The sequence below is a fragment of the Populus alba genome, chromosome 5, assembly GCF_005239225.2.
Source record: "Populus alba chromosome 5, ASM523922v2, whole genome shotgun sequence".
NCBI lineage: Eukaryota > Viridiplantae > Streptophyta > Magnoliopsida > Malpighiales > Salicaceae > Populus > Populus alba.
The window spans coordinates 2,091,206-2,117,066 of NC_133288.1; the positions used below are offsets into that span (position 1 = coordinate 2,091,206).

At 35.1% G+C, this 25,861-nt stretch overlaps 3 protein-coding genes across 9 annotated transcripts in view; 1 reads left to right on the plus strand and 2 right to left on the minus strand.

Annotated features, from left to right (window-relative positions):
- Positions 1–3,420: 3,420 nt before the first annotated feature.
- Positions 3,421–10,319, plus strand: LOC118047651 (sucrose nonfermenting 4-like protein). Of its 2 annotated transcripts, none has more exons than XM_073409024.1 (13): positions 3,421–4,378; positions 4,567–4,654; positions 5,602–5,772; positions 6,442–6,609; positions 6,715–6,774; positions 7,026–7,115; positions 8,071–8,205; positions 8,641–8,785; positions 8,853–9,026; positions 9,156–9,219; positions 9,327–9,396; positions 9,632–9,749; positions 9,869–10,319. In XM_073409024.1, exons 1-13 carry the CDS (start codon positions 4,269–4,271, stop codon positions 9,961–9,963), a joined length of 1,488 nt encoding a protein of 495 aa, XP_073265125.1. In that variant the 5' UTR covers positions 3,421–4,268; the 3' UTR covers positions 9,964–10,319. The 2 variants fall into 2 exon arrangements, with proteins under 2 accessions (XP_073265125.1, XP_034912890.1); XM_035056999.2 differs by having other exon boundaries at positions 3,423–4,378; positions 6,502–6,609.
- Positions 10,320–12,138: 1,819 nt separating this feature from the next.
- Positions 12,139–17,410, minus strand: LOC118047653 (rab escort protein 1). Its single transcript, XM_073409023.1, has 9 exons — positions 16,445–17,410; positions 16,203–16,325; positions 15,764–15,863; positions 15,360–15,398; positions 15,015–15,258; positions 14,854–14,929; positions 14,070–14,262; positions 12,966–13,046; positions 12,139–12,622 (listed from the first exon to the last, which is right to left on the minus strand). Exons 1-9 carry the CDS (start codon positions 17,185–17,187, stop codon positions 12,527–12,529), a joined length of 1,695 nt encoding a protein of 564 aa, XP_073265124.1. The 5' UTR covers positions 17,188–17,410; the 3' UTR covers positions 12,139–12,526.
- A 2,204-nt stretch (positions 17,411–19,614) lies between these two features.
- Positions 19,615–25,861, minus strand: part of LOC118047654 (protein ALWAYS EARLY 2) — an 81,034-nt gene continuing 74,787 nt past the window's right edge. For all 6 annotated transcript variants that reach the window (XM_073409463.1, XM_073409464.1, XM_073409465.1 and 3 more), the window contains 10 exons: positions 25,557–25,616; positions 24,507–24,784; positions 23,877–24,188; positions 23,606–23,784; positions 23,238–23,520; positions 22,128–22,310; positions 21,885–22,043; positions 20,968–21,180; positions 20,159–20,446; positions 19,615–20,056 (listed from right to left, as the gene is read on the minus strand). In XM_073409463.1, the coding sequence (XP_073265564.1) occupies positions 19,892–20,056; positions 20,159–20,446; positions 20,968–21,180; positions 21,885–22,043; positions 22,128–22,310; positions 23,238–23,520; positions 23,606–23,784; positions 23,877–24,188; positions 24,507–24,784; positions 25,557–25,616 (2,120 nt within the window). In that variant the 3' untranslated portion in view covers positions 19,615–19,891. The remainder of the gene's footprint in view (positions 20,057–20,158; positions 20,447–20,967; positions 21,181–21,884; positions 22,044–22,127; positions 22,311–23,237; positions 23,521–23,605; positions 23,785–23,876; positions 24,189–24,506; positions 24,785–25,556; positions 25,617–25,861) is intronic.

Sequence of the window (25,861 nt, forward strand, 5' to 3'; positions counted from 1 at the left end):
ATTAAATATGATTTATTTGCATCCGAGCGAATGGGATAAAATGAATCAAAGAAAACAATAGCTTCACTCTGTTTTTTTTTTTTTTTTGGTTATTTAATCATAATTTTTTTGTAAAAAAAATGAAAAACCTTTGTGGTCTCTTTAATCATGTAGTGGTTATCCACCAATCATTGCGAATTCATCCCATGAGCCCACTAACACATCACTTAATCACCCTTCGGTTAAAAAGAATCAACTTCCATGTTTTATAACATCTCTAGTTAATGAATAAACTTTTGTAAACTATTTTTCATTATTTTTTAGCCAAGGGCCCGTCAGAATTTATTCATAGTTACATCATGAACTTGTGTGTATATGGAATAGGGATATTTTTAATTTAAAAAATATATTAAAATATTTTTTATTTTTAAAATTAGCACATTAAAACCATGAAAAAACACTTACAGAGACTAAAAAAATCAATTTAATATTTTTTTAAAAATAAAAAACAGAATCCATCATAATGCTAAGCAAGAGGTACAAGACTCGGATGGAACTTCTATAGAAAAAAAAAGGGAGAAAAAAACATGTACAAAAAGTTCAGTAAATCTTTTGAACTACATGTTTGCACACGTGCGCACAATGAAAGTAACCTCCCTCATCCTTAAGTGTGTTTGGTATTGTCGTATCTGTTGTGGTTTTAAAAAAAAATATTTTATAAAAAGTACTTTTAGTTGAGGTTGATTTGAAAAAATATATGTTTGGTTAAAACTGTGGTTGATATTGAGGTTGAGTAAAAAGCAGTTTAATGTATTTGGTTAAAAAAAATACTTTTTAAATTGAGGTTATAAAATAATTAAAATATATATATTAATATTGATGGTTTTTAATTTAAATATTGTAGTTTTAACAACTGTTATTACATCATAAAATAAATAATTCTTTATATAAATTCATCTGACAAGGACTATAATTTCTATGGTTTTTTTTAGCGTGCAACAAAATCGGGTAAAATATCATCACGAATAAAATTGGGATTATGATTAAATTTTGTAAATGTTAAACAATCATGCGATCTCTTTCTAATTAATATAATGTTATTGAATAATGTTAAATACTAGTTTTCAAATAAAACATAATTAAAAATTAAAAAAAAATTATTGGATCAGACCCGATTCAAAATATTTTAGTTCAAACTGGACCGACCATTAGCAATTGATAAGTCAAACTATGCAAAGTGAGTTTTTAATTCACTTTACAATGTTCACTCAAAGTGAACAGTGCAAAGTGAATTAAAAACTCATTTTGCACAGTTCTGTAGAGTGAATAATTCACTCTATGAAACTAAACACACATAAAATCGGTGAAGTTTTGCTTTTGTTAAACTTGAGGCACAACCGCAAATATGGTGGGCTCCACCCAAGGAAAACTTCATTTTTAAACCTAACCAAACATCAATATCTATGGTACATAATCAAACTCACCCATTGCCGTAGATACCAAACGGGCACTAAATCTAGTGCAATCTTTTTTCATAAAATAAATATGAGACCTTGAAGTGGTACTTCAAGTCTTAAGCATGGGAGTCGATCCCTTTCCCTTTTTTTCTAAGTACAAGAATTCAAACAAATTCAATGGGTTTCAAGAACTTCAAGGACTCTCTTTCCTTAACGATATCATAAATTTCTTTTTTATTTTTTAATTAAAATTAATGTCTATATTAGTTTGCGCGCACCTTGACTAATCTCATGGGCCATAAAATTAACTATCATGTAATCTTATAGTGGCCTTAAGGTTTGTAATACTCAAACTAATAATCTCTAGGGAGCAAACCTAGAACTTAATTAGTTGAGCTACACCCCTCAGAGTTACAATATCATAAATTTCTTGCACTTTAAAGCGGCTCAAATGCATAGCATTTACTAAAGTTGTAATGGAAAGAAATTTATTAGGTTTTTTGATAGGTTGGCGATGGTAGCATATGTAATTATACAAACCACATGTGTAGCCATAATGAACGTTAAAAACAGATTTATGCCATGCTCAATTCATTTAAAGCTTAGAGTATTGGATTAAGAGTGAGTCAATGCATGCATCCATAGAGTATCTTTGGAATAACATTGTTTTGAACAAAAAAAAATTTGTTTAAAAAAATTCTTAAAATTAACTCCATTTATCCCACATGTGTTTAAGTAAATTTGTATTCAAAGTCATTTGAAATAAAACTTGATTGGAATTAGGTTTTAAATTGACTTACTAAGCTAGACTGGTGTGACTAGCAATGATCATAGATTGATATATTTGCTTTCTTTTCTTCTTTTTTTTTTCTTCGAGTGTCTGGGTAGATTTTATGTATTTAGATCAATCTTTTTTCTCCAATTAATTTATAGACATGCTATTTATTTTTGAGATGATAATTTTTAAAATTTAAACTTGAGATAATATTAAGAAAAAAGCACCATGAGAGATTGTGCAATAACATTGAACATGTTAGTGATATGGATATAACCCTTCTTTTAGGAAGAAATCATTACTTTTTGATAAATGCTTGTATTTAATTATTTAAAAATTTGTTATTGATGATATAGTGCACAATCTGATATTAATTATTGGTTTATTATTTAAATAAGTAATCAGTAAACTTATATCCCCTATTAATATGCTTTTTATATATTTTTAATGTTATCATCCCTGGCTCATATTCAATTAGATGTTGTAAGAGAATAAATCATAATCAACATGTAAAACCCAAATATGGATAACCAATCTAATACCAAATCAAGAAAATGTTTAGTTTTAATACAAGAAAACTTATATAAAGAGTATTTAAAACCTTAAATCAAAGTTATTCAGCTCATGATTCAGGTTATGAATTTAGTATATTAATCTGCATTAACTTGAATAAACTAAAACAACTTTATTTCACTTTATTATTTTGAAATAAAAACAATATTGGTTTCATTTTTTAAAAAATAAATAAAAACATTTCAACTCCTACTAGATTTTTTTTGAATCTTAGCTAGAGTTAGAGTTAGGTGGTAATAACAATTCTCAAATATAAACAATATCTTAATTGACATAGAATAAGCAGAATAAACATAATTATTAAATTTAGCTCGGAGATCAATCTTAACAATTAATTCAAGTTAATTTAATTTTTTTTAAAAAAATTAAAATAAAATTATTTTTAAAAAATACATAAAAAAAATTGATTTGAGTTATCTAGAATCTCATGTGAATCAAAGTTTTTAGTTAGGCTACATTGAATAAATTCTTTCTCTATTTTTTATGTATATGTAGGCCTACCCAGCAGGCCCGTCTTGTTTAATAACTAGGAGAATAAGAAAAGACACAATCACAAAATGACAAATACCCACACATATTAAATTATTTTTTAACCATTAATTCTCTGTAGATTTTACCGCAATCATTAAATATTACTATTATTGCAACTCATCGCTTTCTTTCTGCTTTATTTTGTTTTTGTGTGCGAGAGAGCTTGTGTTCTGCTTCTGTTCTTCAATCACCAGATAGATTCTCTCCTCACTCCAAAATTTCACCACAAAAAATATAAATGAAAATGGATGAATGAAAAAACCCATCTTTTATTTTTTGAGATCCAACAATGCCAATTTTTCTTTATCAAAATTAGGGATTTTTCCTCTCCCCCCCCTCCAACCCTTCAATTGAATCTCTAAATTAGCCACAAAAACCTTACTTTATCGTTCAATTCTCCATCCGGGTATTCTTAATTTAGTCTCCTGAATCCGATTTAGCTAAAAAGTTTCAATCTTTACACAGATCAGAGGTTGATGCTGTGTGAATGATTTTGTTGGTTTTTGGTGGGGGGTTTTGTGGCCGTTTGATTTGTTGACTTTTTGAGTTTGAATCTTTGATGTAAAGAAGATAAGAGTGGTGGGATTTTGATTTGGTTAGTGTTTCATGCTTGCATGTTGAAAATTGTGGAGTTTTGGTACTAAAGTTTAATCATTTTTGTTGATTAACATTAAGGGTTTTTGGGGTTTGATAATTTGTAGTGTTGTTTTAAATTTCTTCTATTTGTTGAATTTTGGATGTATAAGCAATAAGGGGTCCTCTGCTAAATTGTAGAGGATCCCACGCGGGTGTTGGTTAGATTTTATAGTTTTTGTTGGGAACTGGGGAAATGAAAAATATAGTTATTTGAATTGTGGTTTCTCTTGGAGTGATTTTGCTAGAATTGAGATTTTGTTGATTGGTGGTGTGTCAAGTATTGAGTGTATTTATATAAATTATTTTTTGGACGGAAAATGTTTGGTTCTGGTTCCAGTTCTGGCCATGATAATAGTGGAGTAATTCCGGTGCGCTTCGTTTGGCCTTATGGAGGGGGAGAAGTGTCTATCTCTGGTACCTTTACTAGGTAAGTTTCTAAATTGACCAGATTTTTGTGATGATCACCAAGAATATTATTCTTTTTGTGGTAGCGAATTTACAAATGGCTTTTAGTTCTGTTATTGATAATGTGTTCTATTTTCATAACTTTTAAGGGTTTTTTTGGTTTGTGTTTTGGTGTGACGTGGGTGTCTAATTGAGTTGTAATTTGGGCAGGTGGATTGATCTTTTACCCATGTCCTTGGTGGAGGGGAGCCCTAATGTATTTCAAATTGTTGTTAGCTTAGTGCCTGGATTGCATCAGGTACGTTAAACCAACTCAGCTAGTAAAGCATGTTTAACAGTTATGCCTGTGATGATGACTTTGTAGTTGGCATTTGTGGGAATCTTTTGTTGCATTATATAATTATGTAAGTTTTTAGGGTTGAAAGGAAAGTAACTTGAATTTATGTTAATAACTAATCAATGTGCTTATGCTGTACAAAGATATTTCATAACTTTGTTAGTTATCTATAATAATTTATGAGCCTTTTGATCTTGTAAGCCATCAAAATGGAGTGATAGAAATGTTGGCAATAAATTATTTTTAAAATGTAACAATGGAACATGGCAATGAAAGCTATAGTGGAGTTGGCCTTAGGCTATCACTCAGAAAGGAGCCATCTTTAAAGAGAATCATCCCAATGGAACGTAAATGATTTATGACTATGGAGTTTTCTCAACGTTTCCCTTCACAAGGTTAAGCTTTGGGACATAATCCATTGGTTTTTACATTGACATCAAGATTATTGTCATAATAGAAAACTGAGCTTGTTCAAGTTTTTACGGCCACTAACATATGCATTTTGCATTAGCATGTGGTTTTTGACTGGCTCTATCTGTTGCCTTCTCAGAATATTTTTAGACGATTAATCTGATTCGGTTGACATCTCATATTCAAATTGCTCTCGATTTTAGAAGTCAGTTAAGTTAGTAATGTTATTTTTTTAGTCTTTTAAGAGATTGAATCTGCTTTAGGCTAAGCTAAAAAGGAACCATACAAACTACTGGCTTTCTGTAACCATTGCAGGGTCTTCATTCTCCTTTTTAATATGTTAATGTTTGTAGGAATGAGATAGAATGTTAAAGTGCTCTCTGTTTGGTGCATCTATGTGTGCTATTTTTCCTAACTAATGTTCTCATCAACAATTAAGGAATGTGAATTTCTAACATCTCTGCTACTTTCAAAATCGTTGTCATTTTTGCACACAGTTCAAGTTCCGTGTAGATGGACAATGGCGGGTTGATGACCAGCTATCCTTTGTTGATGGGCCTTATGGGGTGGTAAATACTGTTGTCTTAACTGAGGATCCTCCACAAATACTTAATTCCGAGACACCTGGGAGATCCAACATGGAGCTGGATGATGTTTCTGTTTGCCCGGTAAGATACATTTCAGCTTTGACATTAACAGTCGCTTTCAGACCAGTTTTTAAGCCCAGATATTTGGCTGTTGTATCTCATAGTGTGTGTTCTTATTTTCTAAGCACCATCCTCATGGCAATGCTTGGGAGTAGCCATTTTTTCTTTGAATTTTAGCAGCAATTGCACCTTCTCAATCTTAGACCTCCGTTTATGTGCATCCACGTTGTGTTTCATCTGTGCTGTTGCATCTCTTGTTTGTTCTTCATAGACAAGATTCAATTCAGAATTGCATGTATGGATTATTTTTGTATTGCCTCAGGGGAATGTAAACATATCAGTAGGGAGGCCCAAAGTAGATAAATATGAGGCAGATGAATCATCTTAAATAAAGAAACAGCAACTGTTACCCCCCTTGTTTCTTTTTTCAGCCCTCTTTGTTTTTTTTACCTGAAAAGACTTATTTAAATTTCCTTTCTGGGGTTATTACAAGAGAGAAATAGGTTGGAGCTGGAAATGAAGCAGAATAGCAAATTTGTGAATTGAGAATATTTTAACCTGGGGGAAAGGACAAAATGGCAAATTTGGGAATGAGTATGACATTGAGCTGCTTAAGTTTGTTCATCTCTTGAAATCATGATACAGAAAAGGCGACGAATCTTGTTGAGATTATTAATTATTTTATGCTAGATGCTTCCTGTGTATTCCTTCAGGGCAGAGTTGGTCACTCTGTTAGTTCGTACTTTTCAGGAAGTAATCCAAGGGATATCAGCAACTGAGTTGGAGGTCTCTCGTCATCGTATTTCTGCTTTCTTGTCCACACATACTGCATATGAGTTGCTTCCAGAGTCAGGCAAGGTTTGAATGCTTTACCTTCTTCAGGAACTAATTGTACTCTCATTCTCTATGTTTTCAACCACAACCGGGAGGGTCATCTGTTCCTTGTTCTGTCTTACTTTTCAGGTTATTGCCTTGGATGTTACTCTACCTGTGAAGCAAGCCTTTCATATTCTCTATGAACAGGTGAATCTCCACTATGCATGCAAACACAGACAGACATAAGCTGAAAACATGCAGCAAGATAATGTTCTTGCTAATGAATGTGAAACTAATCCTTTCTACCTAGGCATATTGTGTAACTTATTTTTCTATTTTATAATGATTTCTGGAACTATTGGCCCTATGGGCTTTTCTGTCGATTCAATATGCTACTGCTACATTTATAGTAGTTGATATTAGCTCAGATTTCTCTTGCTGACTTGAGCCAATTTTAGGGCATCCCTATGGCTCCTCTCTGGGACTTTTGCAAGGGCCAGTTTGTTGGAGTGCTTACTGCGTTGGACTTCATCTTGATTCTGAGGGAGGTGTGTATTTTGGCACTTCTTTTCCAATGCTAATATGATCCATGATGCTTTTAAGTGAAATTGCAATATACTGAAGAGAAAAAATGCTGTATGTAGATAAGGGACTAGACTGATAACTTAATTAAGTCTGCGTTCCCTCTAGGAGTTATGGTTGTTATATAAATACCCAAAATAAACACTTAGGATTGGAAGATACAATTCGCAGGAAAAACAGTAACTGCTAGTGCTATTTTCTTCTTTAGCTGCATTGTCTGTTTTAGTGCTGATTAGATTCATCATGAGTTTTGGCAAATGAATCGCTGTACATTCTCTTATCAATTACAAGAAACCTATTCTTGTTTTGCTAAGAGAAATAACTGAAGAAATTGAATTTTGACTTGGCTGCCTGCGAAAACTCTCCAAGAAATCAAGTCATTTGCATCACAATCCCACACTACTAAGCAATCATAACATAGGCTTTAAAGAAAAATGGTTACATTTACATGCTTATTAGTTTTTTTATGTCTTCATTTCGTGCATGATCACTAAAGTCTTGTCTTGTGTTTTCAATTGCATGTTTTCAAAGTTATCGCAAAATATGTGCATTCATTTTAAATTAAGGATCTGTCTTTGTAATTGTTGTTAATCTACTTGTGTCTTTACCTTTGTCTTGTAAGAAACGAAGGACTAGTTAAGTTCCTAGAGTTTATGTACTTGTCTACATGTCTTCAATTGCATGTTTTCAAAGGTATCACAAAACATGTGCATTCATGTGGATGTACACAAGCACATGCAGGCATTGTAAATTAAGGACGCTGTCTTTGGATGTGTTGTTAATGTGCTTATTCTTTTACATTTGTCCATGTAAGAAATGAAGGACTAGTTAAGTTCCTAGAGTATATTTAACTGTTTTGCTATTGTACATGTTTGGCATTTGTGTCTCTCGGTTTAACATTTATGAACCTCGCAATTTCAGCTTGGAACTCATGGATCTAATCTGACGGAGGAAGAATTAGAGACACATACTATATCTGCTTGGAAGGAAGGAAAAATGCATCTCAACAGACAGATTGATGGTAGTGGGAGAGCATACTCTAAACATCTGATCCATGTTAGTGTTTCTTCTGATGCATTGCTAATATTCTTTAGAATCCAAAATAATCTCTCAGCCATTATTTGTCATTTATTTGAGTATCTTACATGTTGGGCTTTTCATGTATGATTGTATATCTTGCTCTTATGGGCACATAGAATGGCAAATACACTTGGGGAAATGGTTGCTTGGAAAATAATTTTTGTTTTCAATGTTGAATTCTTTTAGCACCTTACTTGGTTCCATATGATCTGCAACAACAAATGGGTTGAAATGCTCCTTTTAGATTAGGGCAATGCTGCTTGAAGTCACCTGTATTGAATTTTGTGAATCAGATGGTGCAAATGAGCTGCTTCAGATGTAGAACCATTTCTGTACTTTTATTGATTTCTTATTCTGGTGTTGCAATCTGCTATGCCAGTAATTATTAGCCTCCACTTGTTTAATATGCAGGCAGGGCCATATGATTCGATGAAAGATGTTTCTTTGAAAATTTTGCAAAACAGCGTATCAACAGTTCCCATTATTCATTCTGCTTCTCAGGATGGCTCATTTCCACAGCTACTTCATCTTGCTTCCCTGTCTGGAATACTAAAATGTAAGCTTTCTTGGTTTGATGCTTGAGGATGTTTAACTTGTTGCTAACACATGGACCTAATTGTCAGGTATATGCAGGTATTTCAGACATTCTGCTGGCTCCTTACCCATTCTTCAACAGCCAATTTGTTCAATTCCTTTGGGTACATGGGTTCCAAAAATTGGGGAACCAAACAGACGGCCATTTGCAATGTTGAGACCAAATGCTTCTCTCGGTGCTGCTCTGTCTTTGTTGGCTCAAGGTAATTCACACATCAAAAGATTACCACAAGCTTCAACTGTCCTCTTCTATCTGTTTCTGAGTGTGCATATTGCTGATTGATCTTCTTTAAACTCTCCTAACCTTGTGCTATAATACCTTCCTGATACAGCCAATGTCAGTTCAATACCAATTGTAAATGATAACGATTCACTGCTGGATGTATATTCTCGAAGGTAACTCGTGCATCTGTGAGTGCATGTGCTTGCATGTTTTGGATCTTTTTTATTGTTGAATTGCAGGTTAAGCCAACTTTGACTTAAGTTTGTTGTTTCTTTGACAGTGATATCACTGCTTTGGCAAAAGATAAAGCCTATGCACAAATTCATCTCGATGAAATAAGTATTCATCAGGTAATTAGTTTTGATTACTTTGAGCTCTATTTACATGCAGTTGTATGCACATTCTTGCAATGGTCTGAACCAATCCGCAGCTCTGTACATGAATATCCACTTGTGAAACAATAAATACATTCAACTAAATCAGGAGAAGATAAATGACTGGAAGTGATAAAGTAAACTGCATTTTTGAATAAAACATGCATGGCATGAACTTACTGTATTAATCTTCTCTTGCATACCCTTTTAGGCTCTGCAATTGGGTCAGAATGCAAATTCTTCAAATGCATTCTACAATGGACAGAGATGTCAGATGTGTTTGCGGACTGATTCTCTACACAAAGTGATGGAGCGTTTGGCAAATCCCGGTACTCTTACAGCAATATGATTTTTTTTTCTACATCAACTTTCCACCTCAAGTAGTTCTGACTTCGTGGTCTGGATTAGTAACACGTTTTCTAATTGCTTTGTTGCGTGGTCTTTTCAGGGGTTAGGAGGCTTTTGATTGTGGAAGCTGGCAGCAAGCGTGTAGAAGGGGTTATCTCACTGAGTGATGTCTTCAGGTTCCTGCTGGGGATATAGCTTAGATGTTAAGCAATTTGCATGCTGTGGTGACATTGGAGAGGACCACAGTCTTTACTCATTGTTCTCTTAGGTTGGAAGGGCCCCATGATTCTGACCCCCACACTTTTTCTTTTTTAGGATAGGAAATTCAAAGAGCAAAAATGAATTTGTAAATTGTGAGTCTTCCATTTCTCCCCCATTTAACCTAAATTGTTATAAAGTCGAATCATGCCGATGGACAAAACACCATGTTTATTATTGCCAACAGAAAATGAGGTTCAAAGTGCATTGAACTGCCTATAGCAACCCATGCTGTTGGTAGAATGTTGGTGATTGATTCAATTTTAGTTTCTGATCCCAGCTTATTGATTCTAGCATAGTTTTGCTCACATGCTTGCCTGTCTTTCATGTTATTTTGCTTCCAAAATCTGGCATAAAATGGCTCCAAATAAAAAAAAAACCCACTAATTGATTCTTCTCCATTGAATTCAATCTCTTATCTGTCACCCTAGTAGCTCTCGAATCTGGCACATTGCATAACTAGCCATTCTCATCACCAACAAAACTTGCATCAACGCTCTCAAACTCATCATACTTGTGTACTTGAAATCGTGACATTAGGTCAAGAGACTTGTCTTCTACACAAAACCCCCAATAGAACTGTCGCTAGTTCTCCAATTATTCAGGAGTAAAAAACATGAAATCTCAACATCTGAATAAACGGGCCGAGTGATGAGATTTATGATCTTAGTAATCATGACCTTTAACCACAATGGCACAAATATGGCCGTTTTAAATTGGAATTAAGGAACAATTCTAGTTTGGGGATGGGGAGAGAGGTGTAATGGGACCCAAAGGAGGGGCTAGAGTCAAGTAGGACAGTTTTTCCACAAGCAGAAGTTATAGCAGCGATGGTTCATTGTGGTAAAGCAGTGCCCATGGCAATCAGGTCAAAGTTGGTTGCTTCAATTCGTGGGTAGAGTGGCCAACTCACCCATGGAAGCACAAGAGAGGGACAGTAGATTAGCTGCCGCAAATAAGCAATGGAGTAGCTCCAAATCACATGGAAACAAGAAAAATCAGTCTCATCAAGTACCATCAACAATGGAGTTTTTCCACATTTCTTTTTCAGCTTGTCTGAACATAAAAATTGTTGCAAGTGAAACTATCGAGCCATTTTTCTTGTTTGGAAAAGTTAGAAGTCAAAAAAATCAATTGTATAATCTCAGCTTAAAACACAAGAATTCTATAGGATCACTCAAAATTGGTTCATTAGATCACGCTCTTTACTTTTATGAACAAATAAATTGAAATTCAAACCAATTCCAAACAAAGGATGATCAAGAACTTGTCAAAAGCAAACCACACAAATCTCTCAAATCATAACTAGACACCCAATTTCCTACACGAAAGCACCCACTTAAGTATCATCACTGCATCTTCAAGTAGTCTGAAGAAATAAAAAAAAAAATCCTGACCAATGAACAGAATGGGAGTAATTAAAAAGCTCTAGAACCTGAAAAACTACAATGTCCTCTCTTTTGTCAAGATTGAAATAAAAACAAACACATATACACAAAGCAAGATTGAATGGATTTCAATTTCATGGAATGCTGCACACCTTGGATTCACAAAACAATGTCATTTCGGTGGTATGACATCTTTGGCCAATTACAGTTTGCCAAATATCCTTCCATATCTATCACCAGCCTAGTTCCCACTTGGGCAGATGGAGTGAATTGAATGAAGCAGCAGAACAAAAATTGTTTGTATTATCTTTGCATGATTCTCTTTTATCTAGTTGGCTTGGCTTTTCAGACGACAAAAGCTGAACAATCATACACAGATAGCAAAATATGTAAATTGTCTTTTTTTCTTTATTTTTTATGTGTATACATATTTTCATGTTATTTTGTGCTGCGTCTCCTGCCCTTCTTTTCTGTTAGGTGCTTGGCTTATCCACTGATAAAATCCTAACAAGAAAATTTTCAAATTTGAAGGTCTTTAGAATGAATACGAGATCACGATAATGAAAAATACCTGTACTCGGGTTAGCACCTGTTGGCCAGATTTTCGCTTTCCTGTAGTCAAAGTGCTGTGTTAAAGGGCTGTGCTTTGCTCACCACAACTTAAATCTCAGGGCGGGCTGTGCATGATATGATGTCAATGGATCAAAGAACAAAGATAACGAGCAAGCTAATAATTGTTGAAATCAACATATTTCCACTGATACGGATTCATTTGTCATGTTTACAAAGAAGTATTTTAACTCTATCATCAAGTTTTCATGTAACAGTGATCTCTCTGATGAGTTTTTTCATGTTTTACAACAAATAGTTGCTTGAAAAACCAAGCATCTCTGAATTTTTGAAGTTCTCAAAACAGGAAACGTGTGTAGTAGCATCACATTTGTTTTCCCCTCAACTGCTTTAACAAATATGCATAGAGCTTCATAAACCACTCGATGCCACCACAACTACAACGCACCAGGTGCATAATGCCCGGATAACTGCTGGCTGAGATAGGGAAGTGATTGAATACAGCAGCATAATTAGCAAACTGATCCAGTCCAGCATTATATCTAGGTCTCTAGAGTAAGTCCAATATCATCCTCGGAATTCTCAGGTGGAGTTGTCTCTGGGAAATTTTCTTCATTTGGATACATCTCCTGAAAGAGCTGTCAAGTAGAAGCACTAGTATTGAATTCTCAGTCGGCCAAAAAGAATGAAAAACTCTCAAGTGTCACTGAACGATGACTAATCACATAACGGGCAAGAGGAAACAAAAGAGATCATGAAACAATCAACGAGAGACATCTGTGAGTATACAATGTGATCTAGTAAGCATGCATATTGGCTTGTGGTTGTTGAATCAATGACATTAATTTTCCTATTTAACAACTTGTTGGATGAGACATAAAAGAGAAAACAGGTATACACTCAAGTGATGATATACAGAAATTAGGCATTTAGGATATTGGAACCTGAAGCATCATAAACGTTAAATAGAGGATAACATACCTTCAAAGCTGCATCTAATATATCGTTGTAATTCAGATTTCCATCGGGCATGGGAGCAAAGTTGATAGAATCAAATTGACTCTGAAACAAAAGAGATGGCATACCAATATCAACCTAAATGCATGCACATCTATATACCTCACTTTCCAAAAAAATTACACATCCAGCACCATGTTTCTTGTTCAAACAGTAAAAAATCAATCTATCATGCACCAGTTCTGAGTTTCACTAAATCTGAGCAACAATAGTTATAAAGTATCAGATTTACACCTGATAGCCATTTCAGAGCAAAAGGAAGCATTGCTTAGACTGCTGCTAAAATGGGAGGTCCAAAAAAAATAAACAGCAATAACAACTACGCTACATATTTACTCGAGCAACATTTAATAAAAGAAAGTCAATCCAACTCAAGGTCATAGATTTACAGGAATTAAGCAAGGAAGAGTTAATATAACCTATTGAAACCATTAAAGCACATCCATTCACTCAGCTTAAAAATGATCATAGGATCTAGTTAAGAAAGTTAAAATGAATCGAGGCTGGTCTCTAATGTGAGTTGGGGATTGATTTGACTGATGACACTAGCAGAAAAAAGAAGGATGAAGCAGGAGATCATTGAGCAACAGCTCATAGTTGAACTAAAGGGACTCTTAACTGACGTACTGAGACAACTTTGATGGACTCCAACTACCCAAAACAAGTACAGGAAGAAGAAAATAGAGGCAGCTGGAACATGCGAGGAAGAAATTCAATAAAATCTAGAGAATAAATTGAAGGGAGGGAGGGAGATTCAAGAGAGGAAGAAGAGGGGAACACCAAGGCAGCAGTCATCAGGTTCTAAAACTCCAGATAGGCAGGCACGTGACAGAAGAGAAGTAACCTTAAGCGTTTATGATGAGGCACCCTATGTATTAAGCCCCACATGTGAACTTAGTGTAAGCTTAACTTGAAACTACCAAGACATAAGATAAAACTAAACCGCAAGTTCTTAACACAAATTCTAATAACCCCCCACTTGTGAGCATGAGCACAAGTGCGCGCATGTGCACACATGAGATGCTAATAGTAAGAGACAAAAAGAAAAAAGTTAAAGACGTGAAGCACCGTAGACATCTCCTGCATATACAACCCGCTCCAAATGACAGTGGGTTTCTCTTCACTAGTCTCACTCTGAACTGTGGAACTGCTTTCAGAATTTACAGGATCAGGAAAAGTCAGAAGGGCATTCATAGCCGCATTTAGTAACCTCTTCCCTTGAATGGCATCATCACACAAAGCTGAAAGATAGAGCACAAACCTGAAACAAATAATCAGAGAAATTGTTAACTCAAGGATCTCATATTCTTTTGAGAGGCAGGGGGTTATTGTACTATGGGAAGTAGTAGTTCTCAATGAAAGAATAAGACATCCATTACTATCACCTTAATGATGCTACGGCTGTGGAAAAATTTTGAAGAACATAATTAGATGTCTATTATCTCCTTGTAAAGGTTTTCATCCCAAGCAGGATCTACAAGACATTCGCTAGATATAATCCTAGACCTCAAAAATCTTTTGATTGAAGCAGGATTTCAAAGGATAAATAGAAATAGCACTACAAAAGTTTCAAAAGACAACAAAATGAGATTCGAAATTTCTACTAGCTACCTTTCCAACTTGTCACGGTTAATATATGTATTTCTAATGTACTAGTTATTTTGAACCCTCTCCAAAAGAGTCCACATAAATCCAGGAATGGGGTGAGCAAGGACAAGGTCTCCCTAATATTTTTCATGTTGATCTTGCATGATTACTCATGTTACAAATGCAGTCCTAACAGGTACTCAGCAGTAGAATCAGAAGTCAAGGAAAGTAAAAACATAAAAGAAAGTGGCTGGTGGTAACTCACATGCCCAAAGGACAAACAGCCAAGTTGCCACTTATTTGGAGAGCTCGAATTGATGTAATCTGCTCAGGGTACAGGGCTGGACAAAAGGGATAAAAAGTTTGAGCCGTATGATTCCTATAAACTCAATAAGGAACAGAAATGAAACTATATGCTGATCTTACATTGAGGGGGGTAAACAACCAGAAGATTTGATGTATCTGGCTTCAACGACTTTTGTGTGATGCATATCCCTCTGGCCACCTTCCCTTTAACATCTCTGGTGCTCAAAAAGTTAAAACTTTCATGCAGAAGATCCAATGGAGAGGTTGATGGTGAGGCAAGTGTAAAGGATGGATCCAGAACCAGCTTCTGGCTAAATATGTCCTGGCCAGAAGCCAATCGAACACCTTTGTAACTCCCACTATCCTGGAAAAAAAAGTTAAGGAAGGATAATTCATTTGCCCTAACAGGTGACTGTATCATTTTATGTCGTCCATGTATTAAACATTATAAGCATATTTTAGCACCTTTTCCATAAGTAACGCAGTCACTGGCATTCGCAGAACCTGTATGACAGAAGTCTCGAAAGCAGGTGAGCATGTTAGCTTGACAAAGCAACAACTCTTTTTGTTCACTTTATAACAAAGTTCTATAGTATAATAGGTAAACATTATTTGCAATTTTTTTATGTTCCCGCAAAATATAAGGAAAAAATAGCACAAGTACGCCTGTGACCATTCTTCTGAAAATCAAATAACACCCAAGTATCTAAAGCAGCAGAACAGATCAAACAGTGTCAATCACATTTAGGAACAAGTTACTTACACAACACATGGACAAAACAGAATATATCAGATCTAACTATTAACCAAAAATGATAGTTCATATTTCACCAAGAGAAAGAAGCCACAGTTTCTTTTAGTGAACTTACGTAAATGCAACCTTTGACAGCAGAGCGGCGGCTAAAGGCTTGTGGCAGTTCCCCTTGACCATAAATGGGATAGATTAGGGCCCCGGAAGCATTTGTAAACCTGAAAGGAGTAAGAATTATAAACAACAAACTTAAAGCAAATCGATGTAAATTGCTTAACTAATACAACATTCCAAGCCATAAATCAAGGTTAGATTTTTAGTTGCCAGTACAGAACTAGAACTCAAAACATTTTTTCCCTCTTTATCTGCTCCTACCCTACACTTTCTGTGGTGTTCAATACTGGAGGAAGGAAAAATAATATAATCTTGTAGTTAACGCAATATGTGTTTCTGATCAAGATATCATACAAGTCGCAAGTGCAGCTCTATAGCACCCACCTAAATTTTAAACCAGAGAATAACTGCTTAACTATAAAACAGAATAAACAAGAATTAACCTCCCAACTGATGACTGGTATAGAGCCAAACGATCTATTCCATCTTTAGTCTTGAGCAAATTTTGGCAAACCCCCATGCCATCTTGATCATAATCTGCCATAGCTATAGCATACAGAATAATCCTGCAGACAAGCAGAGATAACCAAAATCCAGTAAACTTTAGACCAAACAGGGAAACAAAACGCACAAATAACAAATAAACTCTCGCTAACTGATAGAGAAAGGCAACAGCAGTCTGTACGATCTAATCTTTGGAGGCAACCGCATTTTTGACAAGTACTCAACAAATGGCCTCTCCAAATCCTCATCTGAAATCTTCGTCTTACCTTCCTCTTCATGATTCCCATTCCCATCATTACCAGAAGAACCCGCCGCCACTGTGGCAACCAAGTGCCCTTGCACCAGCTTGAAAAACCTCATCAACTGATTCTTTTCCATCAGAGTCAAACTCTTATCCTTAAATATGGCAGCTCTGGAATCTGGCACATTCCATAACTTTCCATTCCCATCACCAATAAAACTGGCATCAATACTCTTGAACTCCACATAATTACTTGCTCCAGATTTTAACATAAGATCAATTGACTTGTCTGCGCAAAATAACACCCTTGGTCCACATAAGTCCAAATTGAACTTCCGTAAGTTTTCTTCCAATAGTTCAGGATAAAAACAGGAAATTTCAACGTCTGAATATACCGGCTGAGTGGTGAGATTTACAATCGAGTAATCAAGGCTGTCAGTTGTGGTTGAGGTGGAAGATGGTGGTGAGGAAGGTGTAGAATTCGAAATAAGGAAAGATGTGAGTTCCGGGACCGAGAGAGAGGAGTAATGGGACCCATAGAATGGGTTAGTGTCAAGGTGAAGGACAGTTTTTCCAGAAGCAGAAGCTGCAGCAGCAACAATGCATTCTGCTAAACCAGTGCCCACAGCAATCAGGTCAAAGGTAGTTGGTTCAATTTGCGGGTATGGTGGGGGCTCACTCATTGTCGCACTGGAGAGGAACAATAGATTTACGGCTGAGAGTGAGCAAGTGAGCAGCTAAAAATCACCTGGCACAAGAAGCAAGAGAGAGAAAAATATGTGTTGTCAAGTATGATCAACAAGTGAAGTTTTTGCACTTTCTTTTAATATTTGCTCACCAGCAAAAATGACGTGGAATTACTTATACATCTACAAGATCTAGGGTTTTTGTTCCAAAAGATCTGAGGTATTTTTACGGTGCTTCAGTGTTCATATTCATGTGCTTACAAATATTTTTTTTACGTATACACGTGTTTATAAATATTTGTTTTTATAAAAGAATTAAAAAATAACGCGTTTTTGGTGAAGTTAGCATCAATTTTATTTTTTTTCATTCCGCTCGGATTTTAACAATTAGTTCAATATATTTTCTAGTTTTTAGGAATTAATATAGGATAACATGATATTTTTAATTTTAAAATAAATTTAATAATAAATTAACTATTTTTTTCAAGTTAATTTTATATTTTCAAAACATCGTTATTAACCACGTTATCCCTTAAAGCATGAACTAGCATGGTCCGAGCTTAAGTATTATGTTCAATCTTTTCTTTTTTTAAAAAAATTAATAATAAAAAAGGGTCAAGAAATAACGTGAGAAAAAAAAGCAAGGGTCAGTCACACCTTGCTCCCCTCTTCACTTCCCTGCGGATCACCGCCAACTGCAACAAGAGAAAAATGCAAAACAGTTGATTTTAATTTTATTTTCTCATTCTCAAAATCCATCTCATAGCAACTGGAAATGTTTAAGGAACGCCGCTGCAAAAGGAGATTTTTTGATGCAAAAATAATCCATTGAAATTTGGCAGCAGAATCCTTCTTCATTTCAAAATTGAGAGGTTCCAAGTTATCGATAATATCAGATTTACACTTTTTATATCATTTCACAACACGATTTAATCATTCTGAATCTCAACCAAACTTATAATCATCAGCATAACATATTTTATTCAATAATATTACAAAATTTAAGTTCATAAAAAAAAAAAAAAACAATATATAACTCAATTGCTATATATTATCATTACATAAACTATATCATATGATGAAATTCAAGTGAAAGATCAAATGTCAACTATAAACATGCATGGTTAAAGTAAGTATTTAAAATTATATTAAAGTAAGTACTTAAAATTATATCATTAAATTAAATTCATACATCTAAATTTACTTATTAATACTACATTTTAAGTTTATGAGATAAATATCTTGAATGACATCATAATTACATAGCAAAAGATACTTAAACTAAAACCACTCCTGACATGACTCGATAAACCTGAAAATAACAAATAAAATGTACATGTAAATATAAAAGATAATGACAAATAATAACAACGATAGATAATAATTTTCATGATATTTGTTTTTAACACAAAAATTTAGATATAGACTTTTTTATAATATGTATTTTTCAACTTGGAAATCACAACACTGACTAAAATGATTTTGAATTACATCTTTTTATTGATGAATTTTTATTTGATATCAAGATATTCTTCTCTTGATATCATTAGAATATCTTATTTTTTAAAAAATAATTAATTAATAATTTTTATTATATTTTTTAAAAAATTAATTATTGATATTAATAAATCTTATTAACATGATTATTATTTTTTAATAGAGTTTGATTGATGAATTCAGCTTGAAACTTGAAAGTGATCACATATTAGCGAGGAAAGTAACATGGATTGAGGGGTCTCTGGCCTGAGACGAGGAATTGACTTGGCCGATTATGGTGAAAGAAAAATGAAAATGAAGAGCTTCATCTACATCTTACCACAGCTGCTGAGAAAACATTCCATGGACTCTAACTAACAAAGACAAGGTACGAGGGAAACAGTTGATCGGATGGGAAATTTATCAATGGAAGAATCTAGCATTCATCATCACGGTATGCAGATCTCTTAACAGAAGACTAATTATTTTGAACCTTGTTTAGCTCGACCGGCCTTGCAGATTGAATCAAAGCCTAGCCCTAGATTTTATTTTAAACCTGTTTGAAAGTTAACCTTTTAAAACACAAACTGACAGACCAAACCGGATAACCCAATTTCGAGATTTTTTTTAAATTCTTTTTCCAAAACATCATTATAAAGCTGACCTGACGTATGATGAAAAACAGTACCGGTGGCCGTAATTATAAGGCCGGCTTTGCAAGAAAACTGCGCTGCTGCAAGCCTTATCATTCAAATTACTTGATCTCCGTATACTTATGAGACGTTGCAGTTCATTATGAGGCAGGCAGTCCATGCACAAACCACCATGCAGGATGTGTTCTACCAGTGGATCATGAAACGGAGAACAACTTCTCAAGAAAATACTCTGCATTAAACAGCAATTCTAGAAACAATTTCTATTCTCTCTGATCGAATGAAACAAAATGGATAAAAAACCAAAAACAAAATTTCCTCATTGAAGATGACATCATTCCAGTTAAGCGGGGGAATAATTTGATAGATAAATAAAGGTGGGGAAGAACTACACTAGCTTGTAGAAATATTATTAACTCATGATTAATGATCACTATTAGCAGTAACCTAAAAAAAATTAATGCTGAATAGGGGTTAGTGGATCCTGGGAAATGAAGCTGAAACCAAGATTCCAAGTTCCAACAGCATATATACAAGGGGTTGATGGTAAGGTATAGTAGAGCGCAGCAGTTTCATGTTGGTATTAGAGCCAGTATTTGCGTCTTTATTTTTCCCATGCACATTTGTATCTCTCTATATATTGGCAGATTTTGTGGACAGCATGGATGCAAGCTAGTAACAGCAGAATCAATTATCTGGGCCACATCAGATGGGGGATACTGTCGTTCAGTGCATGTCTGCGTATTATTAAAACATGATGAGCATGATATTATAGGAAATCAACGGGAGTGGACATTTTCTGTCCAAGAGAGCACGGTGGTTAAAAATGTCCAGGTTACCTGTATCATGAGCAAAGCAGCGACACATGATGATATGAGCTCTGAAGGAATTGCTGTCTCAATCTTTTCAGAATCATTTGATTGAGGCCCAGATACATTGCAGTTAACCTGGGACTCTGGTGTGCTGGGAATCAACTGATTTTGAAGGCATAAACCGGTATTGGCCTCCTCCTGGGACCTGATCATTTGCGCCCTAGATTCTGATCCCAAATGACTTCTATCCATAGAATCTAATGCCTCTCCAATTCTCGCAAAGGCATCTTCCCCTTCTTTCATGGATGAAATTGCCTGCAATAGGTATTGCATCACTAAGTGATCACTAGATAATGGATACATGCCTCTGGTTAATTCTATAATGAAGAGAACATCAAGCTAGATATATTACTAGCAACCAGCAGATATAAGACAATGAACCTCCAGATAAAGTATCTAAGGGGACTTGAACATGAGTTCGCTCAAAATATAATATATTTTTTAAAAAAAAGGTTCCCAACAGGCCCAACTTAGGAATTGCTGAGTTCCATCTAATGGGTTGCGTAAAAGGCTCAGTCTGCAGCACCAATCACCAACGAGTAATAATGTGTTGCTAGAGAAATAGAACCATCAATCTTATATTGATATAATGTATGAGAACCACAGAACTTTTTTTCAAGATTAAATGGATGGTCATGATTAAGGGATCATAGAACCACTTTCATCAGTAATAGCAGAGTTAAAAAATGATTACATTCAGAATTTCTGCAAACACATTTCAGATCAGTATGCAGGCATGGAAGAGTTAGGAGAGCAAGAAGACTGAATGTGAATACCTGGACAGCAGCATCTACCATAGTATGTGCCTTTAATCTCAAACCTCTAACAATCTCGAGAACAGCAGATCCTGAATCTTGAGAAACACAAGAATTATCATGCGGTCTTAGCATACCAGAGAAACAGGAATTGGCTGGAGGTTTCAGCCAAGCAGGCACATTGTTTCCGATATAAGTATTAAGCTGCCTCAAATTGAGTAAAACAGAAGAGGCCTGTCAGATATACAAAGTGATTAGAGTTTGAATCAAGATTGCGGCACACAAATCTGAAAGTGAACATGCAATCATATAAGGTGTGAGTGAAAATATAAGCAAGGCACATGACTGGCCACTGGCTTCCTTAAGCTGTACAAGTACTGTGGCAAGTGCTTCTTGAAAGGTTCAGAATCTTTTAAAGAGTTATCTCCATTTTTTGGGTTTTCCATTACATCATTATTTGTGTTTTTAAGCACCATCAACCACAATTCCTATAATTATAAAACAGGGAAAAATATGGTCACAAACTTGATGCAAATCCAAGGCAACTCCATTTGTATACAAGATCATGAAGAAGTACAGTGTTGAATCAAGTATTAAGGATAAAAATGCTAGCACTGCATAAGCCAGGAGACCAAAATGGTGAGTGCACATTATGATTTTATGTTGTGCTCTTCCAAAGGAAATGCCTAGCCAGCATAATCGGTTGCATGTAATTTACAATCCAAATCCCAAAAGACAATAATGAGGACAGTCTGAAAATGGAAGGAACATTGAGCCAGAACCGGAAGTGTTGCAGAATTAAATCATAGACCAAAGAAAAGCAAATCCTCCCTGTAAAATGGCAGACAGTGACAAACATCTGTGCCATAACTGAGCATCACAAGTATTGCATGTTGTTCAACTGAATGTAACAGGTTGCATATAACTGCATCTTGTACCTTTTTATCAAGAACACAACTCAGCTCAGACAGAGCTCGAATATCATATTCCTTCAGTTGGATCTGTGATACCCTAGAAGGTTGACCACAGGCTCCTTGTGCAATGACAATGTCAGTGGATGTTGCCTTGGCAAGCAGGTTGGCATGGTTTGCCTCAACCTGAATAAAAAGTAATCATAGTGCTTGAAATTAACAAATTTTGTAATACCGTTATTCTGAAGTTTAATGGATAGCTATTCTTACTTGTGCCTGCTTCATCAATGCATTCATGGGACTCTGTGCATTCCTTAGTTTTTCAATTGCAGTGAACTCTCCAATGTTTGACTTCCCATTCACTAGCAGTTCCTTGGGCAGAACAGAGGTTTTCTGTCTCCTAAGAGCTTCTGGCATGTTATCCAGCGGATTTGAAGGCATGCAATCTATATCCTACAGTAAAATATTTATTGTCATTGTTCTGAAGTAGGAGAGACGACTTTGCTAGTTTTTAAAGGAAAAAAAATAAATGGAGGAGATGTCTATGCCTAGAATAAATTCCGCAGAAAATATATTTCCTTCTGAACATGACTTGGGAACAAAATGGATGAATCATTAGAGACTGAATCATGAGAGGAAAAGTAGAAGAAAGGCACAAGTTGGAAACAAACCAATAGCAAAATTCAGATAAATTCTTAAGAAGAAATTTTACTTTACTAAACCAGACTGTTTGGAGACAGTTCATTAACAATTAGGACAAGAAATTTGCTAAATTACACTTCCCAAAAAAATAGAAGTAATTTAATAGCTCTTAACTGCCTAACAATTACAAATAGCTTATAAAAGCACAAAAGCTCATACATCGGGAGGATTAAAGACTATGAAAGCTTTATAATCCCAGCCGATAAGTCATACGTACTAACCAGAAATTGTGTAACCAATGACTTGCAGCAGAACCAGTATGACCCATGTTACGGGCTACAACCACTCATCTTTGTAGTCAACAAGACTCTTGGCATTACAGCAAACTACTATGAAATTGATCATTTTTCGCTTGATAAACTAGGATGTCGTAAGGTGTCTGGGGCACCATTCATAGAGGGCAACCAAATTGATTGCTGCTCGTTATTTTACAAACCAATGAACCATGAGCATAACATTTGAAGCCAATTTCTGAATCAGCACAGCATAAGTAAATTCTAACAAAACTTAATAGAATATTCAAGTCTTTCACATTGTTCCAACTTCCAAAAGATCTTTTCAAATGCAAACTATTTATGCCACTGAAAAAAGCAAAACACGAATAACAAAATCTGAATAACTGTAAACAACACATGAAAGTAAGAAATATAACACACATAAATTCAAGAATGCAATTACCTTGACAAATTCAACTCCTAACTCAGCACGATCAAACTGAACCCTGCACCGGTCATGATCCACGGTGAGCACACTTCCATCATGAAGTTCTCTTGTTTTGGGGTGAATAGCAATTACTCGCTGTCCAACTGATAAAGGCCTTACTAAATCTGTTGGAAGTCCTTCCCTTAAACCAGTACGAAGCTCCATATAATGTTTTCTCACAGATTCTCTATATTGCTGGAGTTTCTCTCTTTCTTCGTGTAAAAAACGCTCAGAAAACCTCCGAGGTTTGCCAAGAGAACTGCATAAAGAAGAAAGTTACATTAGTTTACGCTCCATGAATGTAGCTATAATATGCTTGACAGAGATTGAAAAACAAAACATACCTTCTTATGACACCCCATTCTACTCGAGTCAGCCTTGGAATGTGCCCAAGTCCAACATGATTCAAATATTCAACAAACTCCATTCTAGAAAACCAAGGGTAGTCAACTGCACTGTAAAACCATTCATATGTACACCATCTGCGAACCATAGGAGATGATAATATACAAGAAAGCTTGTCCTGTAATTCCAGAAACCAATAAGAACATCTGAAAATGAGACTCTAATAATTGGTAAACTATGATAAATAGAATTACAAATGGAGGACTTCACCTTTAGATGGGTTGCTCCATCTTGTAGGGAGATGGAGTATTTACTAATTTGATTCTTCAGAACGTTCACCTTTGGAATCATTGCTCTCTTTAGATCCATCTTGCGTCTACTTGTTTTTCTCATTGGTAAGATAACTTGGCTTGCAACAGGAACTTGTTCAGTTGATGTTGCTAGATCATTTCCTATAGTTTTCTGATCACCACTGAAAGAACCATCTGGCAATTTTAATGATTTCAATTGTTTTGAAGGAGAAGTAATTTGAGCACTGCGTTTTCCTTTAACCACAGATGTATGCTCCTCTTCATCCAGAACCTGTGCCAGGGTTCATATGGAATGGAGTCAAACACCAATTATGACCAAAGAGAAAAGGAAAGAGCAAGGAATAACCAGCGACACTAGTATCTAACAAATTCCAAACATGTTTATGCCTTCAAGCATTCACATGTCCATTTATGTAGAGGGGAAAACTAAACTTTCATTTGCTGGGACCTGATGAATACACCTAAACTGAAGCAATCAATAACAGTTGTGTATCAAAATTGCAAGGGAAATTCAACCGATAAATCAAAGCATGCTAACAGGTATTAATGAATGAATGAATGAAAGAGTTAAATGAACAAATGGGTATACCTTTGCTACTACAGCCTCGCGTTTTCTTTTCAGCATATCATTGCTGATGGACTGAGGCCGTTTATTTGCTTCAGAGACTGATTTAGCAGAACTTTGTGGATATCTTCCAAGCTTAGATTTTCTTGAGGTTGTACCCTCAACTTCACTTGTTGCCTTTTCTTTCTGCCTTGAGAATTTAGTTTTATCTCTATGATGACTAGTAGATGCAGATTCAGGTATGCTACTCTTGTCGTCCCCAGTTTCGGTGGTTCTTTCATCATCCAACAGGGAAGATGATTCTAAAACAAACATTAAAAGAGAAAAAAGAAGGATTTATATTTTAAGCACATATGAAAAGGAATAGCACCTCAGCTACAACAAACTAAGACCTATATGCGGAGTAGACCAAAGCATAAAGTATGTCAAAATAGATTGTAATCCTTTTATATTAATAAAAGAAAATAATCAGTTTGCCAATATCTGATTACAATCATTTAGAGAAGCAAAAACTTCATAGAAAAAATCAATGCAGAAACAAAATGCAAGATGGAACCATAAGAAAATGCAGGAGAACATTTAATATTTACCTAATATGCAACGTCAAAATACCAAATGCATTAAGTAGACATCACAGTCCACTTGATAACATAATCTGTTTTTTTATCTTCCCTTACACATCCTCCCGTCCCTTTTGTGTGTGTGTATGTGTGTGTTCCAAAGATAAAAGAAACAAGGTAAATAGGAAGTGAAATAAGAAAAAAGTAGTGATCTGTTGTTTCAGCTGAAATTGAAGAATGTAAAATTGATTGTTTCATCTGAAATTGAAGAATACAAAATTGATTAATATTCTACATTAGGATTTCAGCATAAATATTTATAGGAAAGATTTCAGCAGTGAAGTTTTCTTGAAATTATCATCTCTAACAAGGCAATATTGTACAAAAATTCAGCATGCAAATGGGATGTTTGACAAGTGATGCAATGTTACTAAATTAATTACTCATTGTACTTCAATATATTTCGTCATTTCACACAAGTATGTATAGAACCAGAGATGCATTTAACATTTACCAAATTCCATTGCAGATACAAGAGCCAATGTTTGAAGACCAATCAAGTCAGCAGGTTCATCTGCAAATAAATAAGGAAAATGTAATACATCAGCAGTGGGAGTACAAATGGTTGGATGAGTTGGTTAGCATTGACACATCAAGAACATTCTACAAACTTAAAAGGAGTACAGCTAGGAGAAGCAAATCAATTCACAAGTTAAAAACTGTCACGTGTACTTCCCTCTAGTTTTGTCCCAACAACAGGTTATGCAATGATTATCACTACTTCACCACCCCATGCATTGGTGAAAGTTGAAGTCAGTT

Coding starts and splice junctions, on each gene's coding strand:
- LOC118047651 (XM_073409024.1), top strand. CDS start 4,269: ATGTTTGGTTCTGGTTCCAGTTCTGGCCATGATAATAGTGGAGTAATT. Junction 8,206..8,640: donor ACTCTAAACATCTGATCCAT/GTTAGTGTTTCT, acceptor TTTAATATGCAG/GCAGGGCCATATGATTCGAT. Junction 9,750..9,868: donor GGAGCGTTTGGCAAATCCCG/GTACTCTTACAG, acceptor TGGTCTTTTCAG/GGGTTAGGAGGCTTTTGATT.
- LOC118047653 (XM_073409023.1), bottom strand. CDS start 17,187: ATGAGTGAGCCCCCACCATACCCGCAAATTGAACCAACTACCTTTGAC. Junction 15,259..15,359: donor CTGCGTTACTTATGGAAAAG/GTGCTAAAATAT, acceptor TTTTTTTTCCAG/GATAGTGGGAGTTACAAAGG. Junction 14,263..14,853: donor GCTGTTTGTCCTTTGGGCAT/GTGAGTTACCAC, acceptor TATTTGTTTCAG/GTTTGTGCTCTATCTTTCAG.